At 41.2% G+C, this 16,084-nt stretch overlaps 1 protein-coding gene across 7 annotated transcripts in view; it reads right to left on the bottom strand.

Moving 5' to 3' along the window:
* PTPRM (protein tyrosine phosphatase receptor type M) overlaps nt 1-16,084 on the bottom strand; it is an 824,645-nt gene that overhangs the window by 493,829 nt on the left and 314,732 nt on the right. For all 7 annotated transcript variants that reach the window (XM_027575435.2, XM_027575436.2, XM_027575438.2 and 4 more), the window contains exon 3: nt 15,427-15,698. In XM_027575435.2, the coding sequence (XP_027431236.1) occupies nt 15,427-15,698 (272 nt within the window). The remainder of the gene's footprint in view (nt 1-15,426; nt 15,699-16,084) is intronic.

The following is a 16,084-nucleotide window of genomic DNA, read 5'->3' on the forward strand; positions in this document are numbered from 1 at the left end:
AGAAAAGTGTGGATAAGCAAGCATCCACAGGCCACAGAGAAGTATGAGATGTTAACCCGGAATAAGTACCTGCCCTTGACCATCAAATACTTAATACAAGCTGAGAATGAAACTTAGAGTTGTGGTAAGATTTTAACAATAAATAAATAAAAGTAGTATCTTGAAGGTGAAAAACCATCACGTGAATCGATCCAGTTCCCAAATGTAGCTTTAGGTCCATACTAAGTGACAGCCAAGTGTATCCCCACTTATTTCTTAAAACATACTGTTCCCCTTCTTTAAGCAAAGAATGCAGAGGACAGGGACTTCCCCTAAAGGCAGCAGAGTAGGAGGACCCTAAGCTCACCTTGTCCCATGGATAGAACTAGGTAACACCCAATCAGTGGAAATAACCCAGAAAACAACAGAAGACTGGCAGAACAGACTCTCCACAGCTAATTATGGAGAAGATGCCACACCCAAGAGGTAGGAAGGGTAGGTGGTGGCTAAACACACCATTATTACACTCTCTATGTGCAAGGTACAATGTATCCACCCCTGTATATTCGACATGTCAATCTTGCCGGGGAGAGGTGAGCATGCCACCACCCCCAGCTGCCTGCACCCAGGGGTTTTCCAAACTCTTTTCTCCTGAGTTATCTGCTCCTCTTGCGGCTAGTTTATCCGAGTTTGGTCAGGACCAGTATGGGCAGACCCAGCTAGGAGCTGTGCTTCCCATCTGTCCAGCTTCCTGGGCATTCCCCAAGTGGGGTGGGAGCAGTTGGCCAAGACAGCCCCTAAGACTCACTCATTCTTTCCTGAGTTAGCGGCTATGACAGGTGGATGGATGGATAAGAGTTTCTGGCGAGCCATCCAGGAAGGGCATGCTGCTTTGGTGGGTGATCATCCATCTCACAGACTCCTGACCAGGTAGGTGCCTCAGCCCCTCCCTGCGGGTGAACTGCCTCTGAGGGGTGGGCGGCCAAGGGCAAGTCCCAGTGGTTGCCCCGAGACCACCTGTGAGGGCAGGTCCCTATCTTGCCCTTGCTGACCCAGCTTCCACTTCATGCGTGATTTGAAAAGAGAGATAGATTTGGGAAGCACTGAGCTTTGGGTTTCTGGAGAAGTTATACCAGTGCTGACGGGAACCCTCTGATTTCTACATTAGGGCTAAACTGTCCAACACTTGGTACCCAGCGGTGTGAAATCATGGTTGTACGACTAATCATCCCCAACTTCGTCTCACCGAGGAATTCAGCTTCCCTTTGCAGGAATCTGGAAGAGGACTCTGTCTGGTTTGGTTTCTTTCATTTCCTACTCATTCCTTTCTTCCCTTTCTGGGGTGGGAAACATTACTTCTGTCCCGTCTGACAGTCCCTTGGGGTGCACTGTGGCAGCACCATCCACATATAGGTATAAGCTGATGACTAGGAAGATGATTTCTTACTGCAACATGGCATGGCCCATGTACGGACTAGAATAAGAGGAAAAATATGGGTCTCGAAATTACCATCCTATCCTCCAATTAGAATTATTTTGTCAAAGATCTGGCAAATGAAATGAAATTCCATATGTTCAGGCTTTTAAGCTGTTAAGTAATAGACATTCAGCACATAAAAGCTCTAAGCTCATGATGCAAAGACAGACAGAGGTTAAAGCGTGTGAGGATAGTGGGCCTACTGAGAGAAAGCCAGGGGTGAATGTGTGTGAGGACAGCAGGTCAAATGCGGAAAAAAAGAGAAACTCGGGTTGCTACAATCTTCGAACCCCTTGCCCTGGGACTTCTACTGGTGCCAAATGTGGATAATCACAGAGCTCCATCTACCCCAGTTTCTCCTCCTCCTAGCTATGCCCCTGGAGGCAGGAACGTTCTCCCCTTTCAAGACCTTCCAGGACACCAAATGTGGTCAGGAGGCACCCTGATTTGGAACAGGACATTTCCTTGGTAGCATTATCCTGTAGGGATGAATCCTCAGAGACAGCCTGCCAGATATTATTGGACATACAATCCTTTCTCTATCTCAGACCTTTTAAATTGGAAAAATTCAAACCATACTTTGTAGAGAGGATCCTCAGAAAATGTCTGAATTGTTCACTACTATCCTTGCTCCCGATAAGCCTCCTTAGGCCGAGATGCAGACTCTGTGAAGTATGCTCCTTACAGCCGATTAGCAACTCCTAGTGAGTACTGGCATGTGTATGATAAAAATACAGGTAACACCCCCTTACCAGCAGGTGCAGTCCTGGTGGCCAAAACTGGCTGGGACCCAACTGTTGCTGAAGGAATGGTTCATCTGAACCACTGCTGAAGGTATAAGTTAATGGGACTAAAGTGAAGGGTGCCAAAGCAAAAAAGGCTTACTAAAGTCAAGGCAATTCAACAAAAATTAAATGATGATCCCTGCAAGTTTCTCAAGTGGATTTATCAAGCCTATCTAAAATATACCAATGAGGTTCCCGAGGCTCTTGAAAATCTGAGAATGGTTAATGTGACCTTTATTGGACAAAGTGCCCCTGATATATGAAAGAAGCTGCAGAAGGTCAAGAGAGCAGCAGCTATGAACTCCTCTCAGTTGGTGGACATTGCTTCTGAGGTATTTGGTATTGGGGGAAAGTGTATGAAACAAGCTGCTCTGTTTCTCACAGCCCATACTCGATGAGAAACATGGAAAAAATGAACCATACTTTGAAAAAGACCATCACAAAGCTGTGTCAAGAAACTCATTTAACATGAGACAGGGAACTGCTGCTCGCCCTTCTCCACATAAGGGTGACACCTCAGAATGGGTTCAGATGGAGCCCCTATGGAACTATGGAGGATCATTCCTGGCCCCCACCCACATGGGGGGAGAAACAAAAATTATACAATATGTACAACACTTGAATCAAAATATTAACCATCATTCACCAGTTTGCTTCCTCTAGGATGGCCTCCTTGTTGGAAGAACCATTGCACTGATTTCAATCTGGGGACAAGCTCTTATTAAAAACTTGGAAAGAACACAGACCTGACCAAAATTAACTGAAAAATGGATTGGACCTTTTGATATCCTACGAACCACCCATTCCTCCTTGAAACTGGACAAAGTGAAGCTGTGGATACATCACACAAGAGTAAAACGAGGAGAGAGAAGAGACACCAAACCCTCCTACTGGGAAAGTCACTCTAACCAGAACTTAAAATACCTCTTTAGAAAAAAGAACACATAACCATTATGTTTATTCTGTGCTTTGTATTAATCATGGTTTCTTTTTCCCTAGGTCGGAAAGATAACACACTAGTTTGGGTAACTCAGGCTTTGGTCTCAACTACGTGCGTTGTCAAGTGTTGGAAATGTCATCCAAAAACCCAGCTGGTGTTGGACCACGGAGACCCTTTGGTATATCCAGTTTACGATACCTCAGGAGTTCCCAAGGGCAACTGATTTCCAATCATTAAGGCTCAGACAATAATGTACAGGGTTAGAATAGCTAGATTTTCCCAAGATGATCAGAAGGCACCCCCATGTCTTACAGTCCCTCTCATTACTAAAGGAAGTAATTTTCAGAACATAAACAACAGGCACATATTCCCCAATTAGATACCACATGAAGCAAAAAAGAACCAACTCCTATGTGTAAACAACAGTCTCTTTCTTTTCCAGCTAAGGATAATATTCCCAGCCAGGCTCAGCTGGGCAGACACTGGACGGAGTGGCTGCCCACTTGGTGGGCCAGTCCTCCCACCTTTTGTCTTCGTGCTGTGGCTGGGTTTGTCTTTATTTTAAAATTAGACAGAGTCCCCTGGGCCATGGACTGTGTTACAAATTCTATCCCAAAACAGTATCTCTGGTCACCTGGGTGACTGCCTTCTCCCTTCACCCTGCTCAAAAATCTAAGCACTAGGCCAGCTCCCTGTAGGTAGTCACCATACTCGATCAGGACCTCCCAGGCAACATCCCTGATGGGGGTGTGTATTCCTGCAGTTCCATGTTGTTGCCGTGGCAGGGGTGGGGAGAGGGGGGTGGTTGCCTCACATCAACATGTGCTTCACAACTTGCCCTGAATTCCAACCAGCGTGGCTAATAATCACAAATCATTAGATTCCCCTGCTAAAGTCATCCTGGATAACTGTATGGCTCTAGAGTATATCCTAGCTGAGCAACAGGGAATTTGTGTCATTGTTAATTCAACTTGCTGGGTCCATATTAATGCTTCATCAGAGGTAGAAACAAGCATCAAGAAAATTAGATGGCAAAGTACATGGTTACAATAACCATGGGCCACCACACCACTTTCTTGGACAGAATAGGGGAAGGAATCAGATATTGGTTTTCACAATTATTTTCATGGATACCAACAGATATAAAGTCTGTCCTCAAAGAAATAATCAAAATGGGCTTGGCTATTCTACTCTCAGTAGCATGGTTCTATCTGGGATTCAGGCTTACCTTGTGGTGTGTACCTAAGCTATATTCTTTCAGTTCACATGCTTTAATGAGTCAGAAATAATTAACACAGCAACAGGTACATCCCTTCCACTTTGAAAAACCCCTCCATCTCCCCTGTCCAGCAGGAAGTAGCCAAATTGAGAATGGCAGCCACCCTCCCATAAAAATGGAAGGGAATATTGACAGTGGAGCATGGTCAGCAAGCCCTCTTGCTCAACTATAGCTCCAACAGTCAAACCCAGAAATAGACCTCTTAACTCATGCTCTAACTGAAACCCATTGTTTTTATTTTTTTAAGTTTATATTATTTTTTGATTCCAATATAATTAACACACATTGTTACATTCGTTTCAGGTGCACAACAGAGTGATTCAAAAATTCCATATATTACTCATGTTAAGTGTGTCTCTTAATCCCCTTTACCTATTTTACCCACCCCCCACCCACCTCTCCTTTGGCAACCACCAGTTTGTTCTCTATAGTTAAGAGTCTGTTTTTTGCTTTGCCTCTTGTTTTCCTTTCTTCATTTGAATTAAATGAATTCAAATTCCACATACGAGTGAGATCATATGGTATTTGTTTTTCTCTGACTGGTTTATTTCACTTAGCGATATATCCTCTTGATTCATCCATGTTGTTGCAAACGGCAAGATTTCATTCTTTTTTAAGGCTGAGTAATATTCCATAGTGTATATATACATCTTTATCTATTCATCAATCGATGGACACTTGGGTTGATTCCATATCTTGGCTATTGTAAGTAATGCTGCAAAAAACATAGGGATACATATTTTTATGAATTAGTTTCTTTGTTTTCTTTGGGTGAATACCTGGTAGTGGAATTACTGGATCATATGGTAGCTCTATTTTTAATCTTTTGAGGAGCCTCCATACTGTTTTTCACGGTCGCTGCACCAGTTTGCAATTCCACCAACAGCGCATGAAGTTTCCTTTTCTCCACATTCTCACCAACACTTGCTGTTTCTTGTGTTTTTGATTTTAGCCATTCTGACAGGTGTAAGGTGGTATCTCATTGCGAGTTTGATTTTCATTTCCCTGATGAGTCGTGATGTTGAGCATCTTTTCATGTGTCTGTTGGCCATCTGGATGTCTTCTTTGGAGAAATGTCTGTTAATGTCTTCTACTCATTTTTTAATTGGATTATTTGGTTTTCTGGTGTTGAGCTGTATAAGTTCTTTATATATTTTGGATATTAACCTCTTACTGGATATATCCTTTGCAAATACCTTCTCCCATTCAGTAGGGTTTTTTGGGGTTTTGTTTTTGTTGTTTTTTTTTTATTGTTTTGGGTTTTTTTTTTATTGTTTCCTTTGCTGTACAAAAGCTTTTTATTTTGATGTAGTCCCAATCATTTATTTTTGCTTTTGTTTCCCTTGCCTCAGGAGACATATCTACAAAAAAATTGTTAAGGCCAATGTCAGAAAAATTATTGCCTCTGCTCTCTTCTAGGATTTTTATGGTTTCAGCTCTCACATTCAGGTCCTTAATCCATTCTGAGTTTATTTTTGTGTATGGTCTAAGAAAGTGGTCCAGCTTCATTCTTTTGCATGTAGCTGTCCAGTTTTCCAACACTATTTGTTGAAGAGACTGCTTTTTTCCCATTGCATATTCTTCTTTTCAAAGATTAATTGACCATATAATCATGGGTTTATTTCTGGGCTTTCTATTCATTTCCATTGATCTATATGTCTATTTTTGTGCCAGTACCATATTGTTTTGATTACAACTTTGTAGCATAACTTAAAATCTGGAATTGTGATGCTTCCAGCTTTGTCTTCTTTTTCAAGATTGCTTTGGCTGTCTGGGGTCTTTTGTGGTTCCATACAAATTTTAGGACTGTTCTAGCTCTGTGAAAAATGCTGTTGGTATTTTGATAGGGACTGCATTAAATTTGTAGATTTCTTTGGGTAATATCAACATTTTAACAATATTAATTCTTCCAGTCCATGATCATGGAATCCTATTCTCATTTTTTATTCTTTTTTCTTTATCCTATTCAGCTTGATTGCTTTCCATTCCTCTTGTATTCTGGCTCACTGATGTGTTCTTCTGCTTCCTCAAATCTGCTATTTATTTCTTCTAGTGTATTTTTAATTTCAGTTATTGAGTTCTTCATCTCTGATTGGCTCTTTTTTTATATTTTCTATCTCCTTGTTGAGAGTTTCACTGAGGTCCTCCACTCTTTTCTCAAGTCCAGTGAGTTTCTTTAAGACCATTACTTTAAATTCTCTATCAGGCATACTGCTTATCTCTATTTCATTTAGCTGTCTCGCTGTGATTTTGTTCTGTTCTTTCATCTGGGAGATGGTCCTCTGACTCTTCATTTTGTCTAACTCTGTGTCTATTTCTATGTTTTAAGAAAGTCAGCTATGTCTCGTGCTCTTAAAAATACTGGCCTTATGAACAAGAGGTCCTATACTGCACTGCGGTGCAATGTCCCCTGTTCACTAGAACTTGGCACTTCAGAGGTGTCTCCTGCTTGTGCTGCATGGGCCATACTGTTGTGGCTGAGCTGCATTTGCCGTCAGGCCAGTCATCCGCAATAGCTCTCTCTGCCTGTGGTAGGCAGGGCTTGGTCCCTAGGGTGCTGTTAGGGGCCAGTCTGGAGCTGCCCTGGGCTTGAGATGGGTCAGACCAGATGTTTGCCAGAGCTACAGTCACACCAAATGGCAGGGTGCTCTCCCTGCCCTATCCCCTGAAAGACTTTCATTGGTGGGTAGGACCTGCAGGCAAACCACATGTCTGCCCTCAGCCTACTGCTGGGGCTGGTGTGTGTCGTTATCTTCCCCTCTCCCCAGGTCAGGAATCACCCTGGAGTGGTGTTGGCCCCTGCCAGTGCTGCCTGCACACTGTCATGCCTCTGGCACTGCTTAGGATGGTCTCCTGCTGAGGGCGGGTTAGAAGAGATGGGTCCACAGGAAAAGGCAAGGCCGAGGCACGTGGTGTTAGCAAGGTCTGCATGGGTGTACTTGTGGGAGACCTGGAGCCAGTTTGGAGAACTGTTTTTGAAGTGGCGTCTTCTCCACAATTAGCTATGGAGAGCCCGTTATGCCAGTCTTCGAGTAATTTTCTGGGTTATTTACACTAATTTAGGTTTTATCTAGGTGTATCCATGGGACGAGGTGAGCTTAGGGTTCCCCTACTCCACTGTCTTCCCCAGAATCCACTTCTTTTGGTCTACCTTACTGTTCTAATTTCTTATCAAACATTCTTGAGGCATTGATGAAAACATTTTGCAGTAACTGGAACATTCCAACCACCAGACTAAAAAAGCCTTGATAGCAGCAAAATGCCTAGAAGACCGCACCCCACATGCCCCCTTCCCTGACCATGATCACCCACTGAACACATACCGACCCCATCCATGATCATGTGCTCTCTGCCTGCTCTCTTGCACGTACCCCGGATTCTCTTCTGGTAAAACTCTAGGTGTCCATCTTATGGGCAGACAGACCAGTTGTTTTTTTTTTTTGTTTTTTTTTGTTTTTTTTTTTTTGACAGACCAGTTGTTAAGGCTTGAGCTTACCACCTACCCAGGCTGCTGGCACCCAACATAAATTTCTCCCTTTCTCTTTTCCAAACCATCTTCTCTGGAGTTACTGGCTTCTCTTGTGAGGAGTTAATCCAAGTTTGTTGGGCAACAGTGTTGGCAAAGCCAGTCAGGGACTATGCTCCGGATTTGTCCAGCCCCTTCAGGATTTCCTGGGATAGGGCAGCTGGCCAGAGCAGTGCTCAGGGCTAACCCATTTGTTTCCTGAGTTAGTGGCTGTGAGAGATCGATCAGTGATATGTGCAGCAAATGCAAACAGAGCTGATGCCACTTACAGTAGCTTTCCCTGACTTTCTAGCAAAGTAAGTGGGCTGAAGGCAAACACAGCAAAGAATCCAAGGTGGCTGGATAGGGACTAACGGTTGGAGTTTAATGTGAAAAGATGGAATGATCCAGTCATTCCTGCTCTCTCAGCTCCTCATCTACCAGGCAAGATGTCAGACTGGAAAAGGGCGGATCTTGGTTTAGCCTCTCCCAAAGTTCAAGATCCTTTGTGTCCTCACTGCACAGAGAATTTAGAACAGGTCTTGGCTGGAATCCATGCCTCTTCTTCTCCCAGGACCCTCTCATACAGCTAAGAATTTGTTTTAGCTGGGCGACTCTAAAGAAACAGTAAGACTCATCATTCTGACTCGGTCCTCACATTCCCTCTTATCACCAGCCACCCGTCCCAGCCCAACGCCTTTCTTGAGATGCACGGGGAGGGGACTTCAAAGCCATCTATGCATTTTTTTCTTTTCAAAGCAACCATTTATCTTAAAGATCACTGCTTCCTTTGCCTCTGACTGGATTCATGATCACTATATTCCAAAAGCAGGGAGAAGGCATGAGTCGGTCATTCCCCAGGCATCTCTGGGTACAGGCGGGGTTAGGAACCCTGAGAAATTGATAGATCGCCTCCAGAAATGCGAGGGGTGGGAAAGAAAAAAGGAAGATACAGAATCAAAATGGAATCTTTCTCTCTCTCTCTCTCTCTTTTTTCATTAGCACAATAAAGCAAGAAGGTGCTTGTGAGAGGAAAATAATATTGTTAACATGGCAGGAAGTCAAGGTCTAAATCAAAGGAAGTGGTCTCCCAGCCCAGGTGCCCTTATGAAAGCAAGCAGCTGGCAATGCTCACTGCTGCCACCCAACAGAGGAGCAGGTTCTAAGTAGCAGCAATTAGGACAAACAGTAATTAAGAAATTAAATATGTGTTAATCGCCAAATACTTGACAATTTATGTTTTAATGAACAGCAATTAACCTACAATTAGGTGCATTCCATGCAGGTTACCATTGTGATTTGTACTTGCAGAATACTATTCTCCTAAAAATAGGACAAGCTCCACAGAATGACTGCTATGGTGAGAACACTTTGCCAAGAAACATTTTGAAACTCTATAAATGCCAAGTTAAGATAATGTTAGGGGAAAGACTAGGAAAACAAGAGATGCCCAAGGAAACTTACTATTTAGCAAAAGTACATGGGGCAGTGGTGTCTACTTTTAGCGAAAACCTCTCCAAATCCAAGAGCTGCAAAACTCAGATTCTGACCAAGTTGAGAAAAAACTAGCGGGTAGTAGCCAAAACCCAGCGGGCAATCCTGACCAAAAAGAGAGTGAAGGACAGAACAGAGGGAAGGAGCCCAGTGCGTCAGGCCCCCAGATGGAGTTATCTGGAGCACCTGCTTCCCATGGCAGAAAGTCCAGGGCAGGCTGATACCAGAAGCACTCAGGAAAACCTCACCTTGCATTTTTGTATGACCATAAGTTCTGGAATGTTCTGGTGGAAAGAAACCCAGTTCACTTTATTTCACCTCTTTTCATGGAAGGATTCATTCCTGTAACCCTTTTTCATTGAGCACCTTCTGCCTTCCACCAAACACATTTAAGGAGTGACTTAGGGAGAAAGCACTCAGATACTAGCTATTCCCCTTGTTCTGTCTACCATAATCTTAATCTCAATAAACTACCACTATTTATGGAAAGGCTAGAACAGCCTAATTGTGCTTTGCCATTCCTCTTTACACACTGCACTGCCTTTATATTTAGTTCCATAATTAGTGAGGTTCCATAAGTTTAAGTCAGTTGCCCAAACTTGTAAGTAAACAGGGCTGATATTTAAATCAGTTCTGTTTAACCCAAATCACATGTTCTACTATACTACGATGCTACCCATTTCCAAATAATACTATAATATGAAATTCCTTTAAAACAGTTAACTCATTGATCTTATTATATCAAAGCTACTTAATAAAATGTGAAAAGCATCTTTTAGAAATAAAGTGCTATATGAATATAAAATATTTTAACATAGTAATATTTCAAGTATATGTTCACTCTGTATTAATGTTTTAGATCTCTCTATTGTATCTTGCAGCCTAAATTCTCTAATGTAGAGGTGATGTCTGGGGGGAAGCAGATTCCCTGTGCACTGAGAGAAGGTCTCTCAAGGGTCCCACTTCCTTCAGATGTTCATATCCTACTATCTTGTCCTCAGCTTTCTAGCCCAGAAACGGCCTGTTTCCTAAAAAATGCCATCATTTATATGTTGACTATTATTAACCATGTTCATGTGACACCAGAATAATATTTTTTATATTTTGTGATCCAAAATGTAATACTGTTGACCCCTGAACAACACAGGCATGAACTGTGTGAGTTTGCTTATACCTGGATTTTTTTCAGTAATGACAGAACAGCACTATAAACGTATTTCCTTTTGAAGTGAAAGACCTATACTCTGAAAACTATAAAACACTGATGAAAGAAATTAAAGATCACACAAACAAATGGAAAGATATCCCATGCTCATGGACTGGAAGAATTAATATTGCTAAATGTCCATATTACCCAACGCAATCTACGGATTGAATGCAGTTCCTACCAAAATACCAACAGCATTTTCATAAAACTAAAACAAATAATACTAAAATTTTCATAAAGCTAAAATAAATAATACTAAAATTTGTATGGAACCACAAAAAAACCCAAAGCAATCTTGAGAATGAAGAACAAAGCTGGAGGTATCACAATACCAGATTTCAAGCGATACTACAAAGCTGTAGTAATCAAAACAGTATGGTACTGGCACAAAAACAGACACATAGATCAATGGAATGGGATAGAGCCCAGAAATAAACCACACCTTCATGGTCAATTAATCTATAACAAAGGAGGCAAGAATATATAATAGGGAAAGTCTTTTCAAAAAATGGTGCTGGGAAAGCTGGACAGCTACATGCAAAACAAACAAACAAACAAACAAAAAAAACGAGACTGGCCCACTTTCTAACACCATACACATGAAAAGAAATTCAAAATGGATTAAAGACCTAAATGTGAAACCTGAAATCCTTACGATTTTCTTAATAACATTTTTTCTAGCTTATTTAATTATAAGAATAGAGTATTAAGACAAATAGCATACAAATGTGTGTTAATCAACTGTTTATGTTATTGGTAAGGCTTCTGATCAACAGTAGGTTATTAGTAAAGTTTTGGGGGAGTCAAAAGTTATACATGGATTTTTCCAGTGCATGGGGGGTTGGCGCTCCTAACGTCTATGTTGTTCAAGGGTTAACTACAGTCACATAGAGCAGACTCACATCCTTAGACTAGCACAGAACTTCTTACAGATAAATCTATTTGGGAAATTAGTGCTCATGCTCAGGCATGATTCACATTTTTAAGAGCATCAGGATTATGACAACCCTCTTCTCAGGAAAGGCACAATGCGCTGAGGACCACAATATGCAAGGAAGCTCCTTCCTCAGGCAGTGCTGCCCATGCAGAGCCACCTGGTTTTTCTAGCTTTTTTTCTGGTCATCTCCAGTTAGGCTGACACCTTGGGCCAAGGGCGGAAACAGGATTTGGTAGGTGTTTTCCTTCTTATTCACCTTTGGTAATACGGTTTGCCTTTCTCATCCCAAATGGGAAACTTCATTCAGGTCTTACATGGTGATTTTAAGGCCTATTGCTTAGTGTCTGGGAGGTTTCCTGCTGGCAACCCTCTTGTAGCATCTACAGAGTGCCATTTACCTGATAGCTTGTGTTACTATCCGGGTAATGATTTCAATATGTTTACTGCCCAGTAGATAAAGGAGAAATATGCCTTTCACTATGCCTTTACAACTTTAAAAACTAATGTTTGGTTGGAGAGCTCAGAAATTAAACTAACAAGGGCACTTTCAGTGGATCTGAACCCTTTACAGATGTTGATCACCAGATTCTTAAAAACTTAGCAGTGCTGTATTAAAGAATCTCTACAAATCCACTTTTTTAAAAAAAGATTTTATTTATTTAAGAGAGAGAGAATGAGAGATAGAGAGCACGAGAGGGAAGAGGGTCAGATCCACTTTTAAATCCAAAGTAGAAAGCTATTCCTAATGAATCAATCAATGAACCAAAAAGAGATAGTGAGACTTAGGTTCTGATTCGATGTGGTAACTCATGCACTGCTCATTATGTAAGATATGTAACAGTGGGAAGCAGGTGGGCCTGGGGGATGGGGTCAGAAGTTCACAATGGGGGTGGCAAAATATTTTATTCAAAAGAGCCCAAGAAAGGAAGAATTCATTGGAAATCACAATGGCCTAATATATAGGACCACCTCACTTTCAATATAGTTCCAGAATTCCTTTTTAAAGGGGGATCTCCTAAGACCATTAAACTAACTCCTTCCTTTAATTTCAACTGTCTGAGCTAGGTGTGCCAAGGCTGCTATGGACAAATGATGTGTCCCTCCCCATTTTCATATGCTGAGGCCCTGACCACAGTGTGATAATATTTGGAGATGGAGCTTTAGGGAGGTAATTCGGTTTAGATGAGGTCATGAAGGTGGAGCCCCCATAGTTATCATCCTAATAAGAAGCAGAGGAGAAACAATAGCTCTTTCTCTCCAGATACACACTCAGAGGAAAGGCTGCTGAGCACCCTCTGAGAAGAGAAGAAGCCAGCCATCTACAAGGCAGGAAGAGGGTCCTCACTAAGAACTGACTCTATGAGAATCCTGCAGGATTTCCAGGCTCTGCAACCATGAACAAAGAATGTCTATCATTTGAGGCACCCAGTCTTTGGTATCTTGTCATAGCCTGAGTTTACACAAAGGCAAAATACAACTTTAAGATCTGGATTGCGGTCAAGGTCAAAACTAAACCAATGCATTGGACTCTGGAGGCTCTGAGGGGCCCAAGAGAGTTCACTCCTAGAGATGCTGGGGAGGCAGTGCTAAGGTGAAAGACAGGAAAATCAGAGCACAGATGAACAGACCTACCTTCTGATCTTGCCTAGAAGTTTGTCACACTGCCTCCATCCAGCAGATGCCTGGGGGCGAAGGCAGAACCTAATGCAGGTGCTAGGGGGGCAGTGGGAACATCACACACCTACGCCTTCTCTACTTTGGGAAGGTCTCCTCCAAAAGAAGTTTCTAAAAACACTCAGCCTCTTAGCTTAGTCCAGCATATGAAGCTGGAAGCTTTGGAAGCCTAGCTTAACCAAACCCACTTCCCCTGCTCCCATTTTAGTACTATGGATGGAGAAATTTTGTCCCAGAGTCCTATTTTTTTAAATTATACCACTGATTGCTAATATAGTTATAAAAAAGGTTATTTGTTAAATAGGAGATTTTCCCTGTAGAAGAAAAACTTTTTTTTTTTTTTTACTTTACTCTTTGGGGTTTTATACATAAAAACAGTACATATATATGGGAGAAAATTTAGAATATGACTGATGGTATAAATAAAAAAAGTTCAAATCACCTGTTACCCTATTAGCTAGGGAGATACCACTTTTTAATATGTTTATTTCAGCATAGTCTTCATTTTATAATATATATATATATACACATTGTATATATATTTGATCATATAAATATACTTTTAAAATTAAAAAATATAATATGTAAAATTTAAATTGTGGAATTTATTGTTTTATACCAGTTTTTCCACTTAACAACATAACCTTAAGTAGATCATTAAATGGTCTTCCATGACATTATTCTTAATTGTTGCAAAATGCATTTTTGTACTGAGGTAACATAAATTAACTAAACCTCTAATGATGGAAATAATACTGTTTCTGATTTTTCATTATTATAAATAAACTGCCATGAAAATCCTTGTAGTTAATTATTTGCAACCATTCTTCCTTATTTCCTTGGGATGAATTCCTAACAGTAGATTGCTAAATTTAGACCTAACTAAATTTTTAACACTTTTAAAAGAAGTGTACCTTTAAAAGATTTTAACAATTTATGTGTGTACTATTTAACAATTTACATGTGTACTCTTCAAGACACATGAATTTCTCAATCATTAAATTCTAGAAATTGTTGCAGGTAAAAGGGTACACAGACAAATCAGGCACAACAGTGACAGCCCATTTATTCCCATTATCAAATCCAGGGGTAGAGGAACTGGGATTGATGCATCTTCCCTAATAAACACCAAACCTGCAGAATGGATTCCTGGGTGTTGTTCCTGCCATTAGGAAGACAAGCAGCCCTTGAGGAGACTCAGTTTTCCCTTCCCTGAGTCTAGCCAAGCACCTCAATTAAATTGAGAGATGATCTTGGATCCATGTTCCAGCTGGCTCCTGAGCAAGCCAAAGGAATTAAGAAAGAGAAAAGCAAAATATCTCAATCCTCCTAATGAATCCTTTTAGCTTGAAATTAATTGAGTACTCTCAAAATCAAGTTATTTTTTAAAGGTGCTGTGGACAAAAGGAAAAAAAAGCACCAAATGCCATTGTCATGATTTTTCCACCTTTGATCCTGAGTCCGAATGCCTTTGGGATACAAGTCACTCTCTGCCAGAAGGCACATGACGTCTGGGTTGCTTTGGTACCACTTTTGAACTGTTCCTGGCCTCCACCCTTTAGTTACTTTCAATGAGAGCTCCAAGTGGGTGACGTGGGTCTTAACAGAACATTGCGAATAACAGGACAGCAGCCCCACCATGACAAGGGCTTATCCTACATATGTTCTTTTCTTCCCATTGCTTACAGGGATGGGAACAGGACCCTGCACCTTGCTACCTGGTCCATGAGGCTCACTTCTTAATGATTCACTTACTCCTGAGAGCAACTCATGAACAAAGGAATCTCCTCTTTTAGAATCAAGTGCTATGTCTCTGTGGGTCAGATATGGCCCACTTAATATAGCACTTGCAGACAGCGCTTCCTGCCCTGCTTCAGGTTACTTAAAAGAGCATTTTTGTTTTTATTTTTCTTTTATTTTCTTAAAACAATATATGCATAAACAAGTGTGAAAGGTGTTCTTTACTCATTTCCCAAGGTAACATACAAAGACTTAATATACTCCCTATCAAATAGCACAAGCTTCCCTAACATCAGTATTAAAAAAATAGCTACACTTCTTATACATTCTCTGATTATACTAATACAAAAACTGTATTTTCAGAAGTTAGAAGATGCATCAAAACAGGAAATGAAAACAAAGAGCATACCTGATAAAAATTAGGCCAGAATGTACTAATGGCCAGTTCTGCCCTGTTCCACGTGCGGGTAGGGTCTCCAGATATGTTCCAGATAGGATTCCCCAAAGGCCCATTATTGACCTTCACATAGACATTGAGTAACCCAGGAGCAGTGTTACTCTTGCTGGATACAAAATAGTGAAAATCAATGCAATGGGTGTCGTTTTCTTTCAGCTGAGGTAAGAGGAGGTGGGCTCTCTGCCCCTCAGGTCTCCCAGATGTGTTCACCAGCATGAAAGAGCCTGTGGAAAGAAAATCAAAGGAGAGTTACAACCAGAAATACTACTTTCTGGTCATCTCTCAAAGTCACCATCATTTACGTGGTGGGTTGACACTGCAATGCCACGTATCTTACTTAGGCTTTGAGAGCCCTATCTCTTTCACACCTTTTCACCTCAAAGAATTCTCAAGATCAGTGAATAGAAAGTTCCCTTGAAATTACTACATTTAGTCTCCTAAGTAACAAAAATATGCATAATTTGCTATCTTGCACTGATCATCTGGTAGTCACTAGCCACATGTGGCTATTTACATTAAAATTAAGTAAAAACCCATAATATTAAAAGCTTAGGTCCTCAGCCACACTAGCCACATTTCAAGTGCTGAATGGGCTCGTGTGGCTGATTGC

This window comes from Zalophus californianus, chromosome 14 (assembly GCF_009762305.2).
Source record: "Zalophus californianus isolate mZalCal1 chromosome 14, mZalCal1.pri.v2, whole genome shotgun sequence".
Lineage (NCBI taxonomy): Eukaryota > Metazoa > Chordata > Mammalia > Carnivora > Otariidae > Zalophus > Zalophus californianus.